At 41.5% G+C, this 2,259-nt stretch overlaps 1 protein-coding gene across 1 annotated transcript; it reads right to left on the bottom strand.

The window, feature by feature from the left end:
• Positions 1-827: 827 nt before the first annotated feature.
• Positions 828-2,027, bottom strand: LOC149239723 (uncharacterized). Its single transcript, XM_089369949.1, has one exon. The coding sequence runs from the start codon at positions 2,025-2,027 to the stop codon at positions 828-830; it is 1,200 nt and encodes a 399-aa protein (XP_089226075.1).
• Between the last annotated feature and the right edge of the window lie 232 nt (positions 2,028-2,259).

Genomic DNA, 2,259 nt, shown 5'->3' on the forward strand with positions numbered 1-2,259 from the left:
CCATGCACTTGTGATAGAAGTGAAAGTTAACACATTTTTGAAACATTATCCATCACAGGGATCATTCTGCAACACCAATCTACCTACCCTGCCTACTTTGCCTAGTATTTTTTCCTTCTTTCTTTGGGTACACTTAGACTGACAAACCCTCATCAACTTTTCTTTCCTTTGCATGTTAAGCCTACCTAAGTCTGCACTTATTACTTCCAAGGGCTCAGATTAAACAGTTGGGCTCCTTTGCTTCTCTACCTATCTACTTATTTGCTAAGATTAAATAGTTTGGTCAGATTTTATTCTCTATCTCTAAAACATGAAATTCAAAACCTGAACTAGCCAAGATTAAGCTGTTTGGCCCTTCATCAATTGTGGCATAAATTAACAAGCTGCACACAATGTTTTGTTTATAGAAAATGAAAGAGTAGTGGAATTTTGGACTTGCACACTTTCCTAGTCTTTCTTTATTTGAGGTTCATTTCTTTCACTTTTTTGACCATTTTATTATTTTTACCCTTTGATTTTTCTTTTTTTTTCCCATAAGGAAAAAGTCGTAATTTCTATTAATATGGAGAAATTACATTTTGCAGATGCAATTGCATTCATATTGTGGTTCAGAGACCTTCATGAAGAAGCCCCATTTATCATGACTCCGGCAGGGAGTCCTAGTAGCTGAGACTGTATATGCCTAAACTTAGAGGAATTACATTCCGGCTCTACGCAGAGAGCCCAGCTAAAGCTGATTCAGCTACTTAGATGATTATACAAAAAATAACAAAAATCAAAGACTACAAGAAATGTAAACTGATTATATGTGGGTCGAAGACCCATTCCTAAAGAAAATCATGAAAAGGTCTGTGGTGGTGCTGATGGGATGATCCATCAATCACCTCTTGGATCAGCCAGTCATCCCGTTGATTTTGCGCTGCTTCTTTGGATAGCTGGTCCGCCTCAGTGTTCTGTTCCCTGTAAATGTGGCTGCATTTGAAGGATTCAAATGATGTGATCAGTCTTTTTGTCTCTTGGAGAATATGTCTCAACGAGAAAGCATAGCAATGTGTAGTATCGTTCAGCCAGTTGCAAACAATTTGTGAATCCCCAAATAATTGAAGGTGGCTGCACTGTTTCTGTATGGCAAAGTGAATGATATGTTTTGCTGTGCTTAATTCAGCAAAATTATTGGTGCCTCGGCCAAGATTAATATGAATTTTATAATAGTGATCATCGTTGAGATATAGCAGCGCTCCTCCACCACATCCTGTTTCTTGGGCAGAGCCATCGAAAAAAGCCCAAGGCTTCGATTTGTCCAGATTTATATGCCTGTAGGTGCGGGTGGGATTTTTTGGAACAACTTCAGGGAGTAATTTGAAGTCTGCAATAGTGTGGCTCAGGATAACAGGCCAATGAGGCGCCTTATTTTGAAATATGACCTGGTTCCGAGCAATCCATATTGCCCAGCAAACAAGCAAAGGCATGTTAACGGATTTTCCTGTATGTATACGGCACCAATCGCTCCATGCCTCCATAATATTCGGACCCTGCCAGACTTTGAGGGATGGATAATGAGAAGAAATGTTTTGCCAAAATTCTTTAGTAACATGACAATTTAGGAACAGGTGTGCTGTGCTTTCCTCTTCTAAACAGCAAAGATGGCATCTGAATGGACCATGAAATGATCGCTTCATGAGATTGGTTCCTGTAGGGATTTTATCGAAGAGTATATTCCACATTAGGAGCCGAGTGCGAGGGGCTGCGTCCAGCTTCCAGAGATCTTTCCAGATGGGGAGGATAGCCGGGGGCTTGTAAGATTCCATGAGTTTTAAATATCCCAATATGGGAGAGTAAATGCCGTGGTTTGCAATTGCCCAGATAATGTCATCGGGGCCTTCGGTGAGTCTAATGTGTGCCTGCGAGAGAGCGTTAGTAAAAGCCCTCCATTCATGTTGCCACTGTTCGGGTATCTCTAAGGTGCGGGGGGTTGCCCAAGCCTGTTGCAAAAAGGTGGAATTCGCGCTATCTCCAATGTGCTTCATATGCGTGATGCCTATGTTATGTAGGTGAATTAATAGTCCATCAGATAACCTGTGTGAATTGCCGCACCCCACCCATGGATCCACCCCAATCCTTACACTGTTTCCTTCTTTGATGCGCCAGGTAATACCTTCCCGCAATAGAGGTAGAGATTGGAGGACAACTTTCCAAATGTTTGATATATTGCGACCAGGGTTATGTTGTTGACGGAACCAACCATGAGGTGCAATGGCT

This window comes from Pinus tabuliformis, chromosome 8 (assembly GCF_031772625.1).
Source record: "Pinus tabuliformis cultivar Carrire ecotype Pingquan chromosome 8, CPIR1, whole genome shotgun sequence".
Classification (NCBI taxonomy): Eukaryota; Viridiplantae; Streptophyta; class Pinopsida; order Pinales; family Pinaceae; genus Pinus; species Pinus tabuliformis.

What these genes read in the sequence shown, in the direction of transcription:
- LOC149239723 (XM_089369949.1), bottom strand. Translation starts at nt 2,027, where the DNA reads ATGAAGCACATTGGAGATAGCGCGAATTCCACCTTTTTGCAACAGGCT.